This window comes from Asparagus officinalis, chromosome 7 (genome assembly GCF_001876935.1).
Source record: "Asparagus officinalis chromosome 7, Aspof.V1, whole genome shotgun sequence".
In the NCBI taxonomy this organism is placed as follows: Eukaryota; Viridiplantae; Streptophyta; class Magnoliopsida; order Asparagales; family Asparagaceae; genus Asparagus; species Asparagus officinalis.
In genome coordinates, this window is record NC_033800.1 from 46,299,213 (window position 1) to 46,299,999 (window position 787).

General features: G+C 34.6%; 1 protein-coding gene across 2 annotated transcripts in view; it reads right to left on the minus strand.

Annotated features, from left to right (window-relative positions):
* The window catches only part of LOC109850691, a 3,861-nt gene extending 3,275 nt beyond the window's left edge, over window positions 1–586 (minus strand). Inside the window, exon 1 of one of the 2 annotated variants that reach the window (XR_002249504.1) lies at window positions 168–586. Coding sequence is in view for 1 of the 2 variants with exons in the window: in XM_020420748.1 (XP_020276337.1) it covers window positions 168–344 (177 nt within the window). In the remaining variant the exon portion in view is untranslated. The remainder of the gene's footprint in view (window positions 1–167) is intronic. The other variant, XM_020420748.1, reaches the window with a different exon arrangement.

Below are 787 nucleotides of genomic sequence, written 5' to 3' on the forward strand. Positions count from 1 at the left end.
AGGTTGATAGGTATTGCTATTTTGACACGACTTCGAGATATACGCGAAGTTTGAAATTTTTTTAATACTTTTTTATCTTGTACCCATATATTTATTATGAATGTGAAGCAAAATATGTATGTAGAATAATGGAGAATAAAATCAATTTGGTAAGTTAGTTTGCTCACCGTGGCGATCAAACTTCTGCTGTTAGGATCAGAACTGCTGAGGTCTGGCTCTCTCAGACAAATGAGCGAACACATTGTATGCATGCCAGTGGAACTCAGTTTCAATATACCCAAGCACTGTATTTTCTGAGAAGCTGAGTGATTCAGCATCTCCAACAGTCTTGGATGATCAGCCATTGCTTTTGGGTAAAAAGGAAATTAGATTCTGGGTTGTGAGAAAGCGGGTGCTCATATTTCGTAGTATGGAACAAAATTTGAAGGAGAAAATATCCAGCTAAAACTATCAGCTCTTCCATTGAGGTTCCAAGTAGTAATGTATTCTGACATCCCCTGCAGGTGGAGGGACCTTTGTGTTCAATAACATTCAGCTTAAATCCACTATAAGCTGATTTATTTTAAATCCATTTTAATAATTTGTGTTCAATAACATTCAATTATGAATTGCTTTGAGCGTTCAAACTGTGAGTTCTAATTTTATGTTCTGCGAGGGGTTGAAGGGTCATCATGAGGAATCATAAGCTTGATCGAAATCAATTAATATCCTTCCAATATCTACCTATTAAATATCCTCAGAAAGAATTTTTTAAAAAAAATCTATCAATTAATCTTTATTTTCTAAA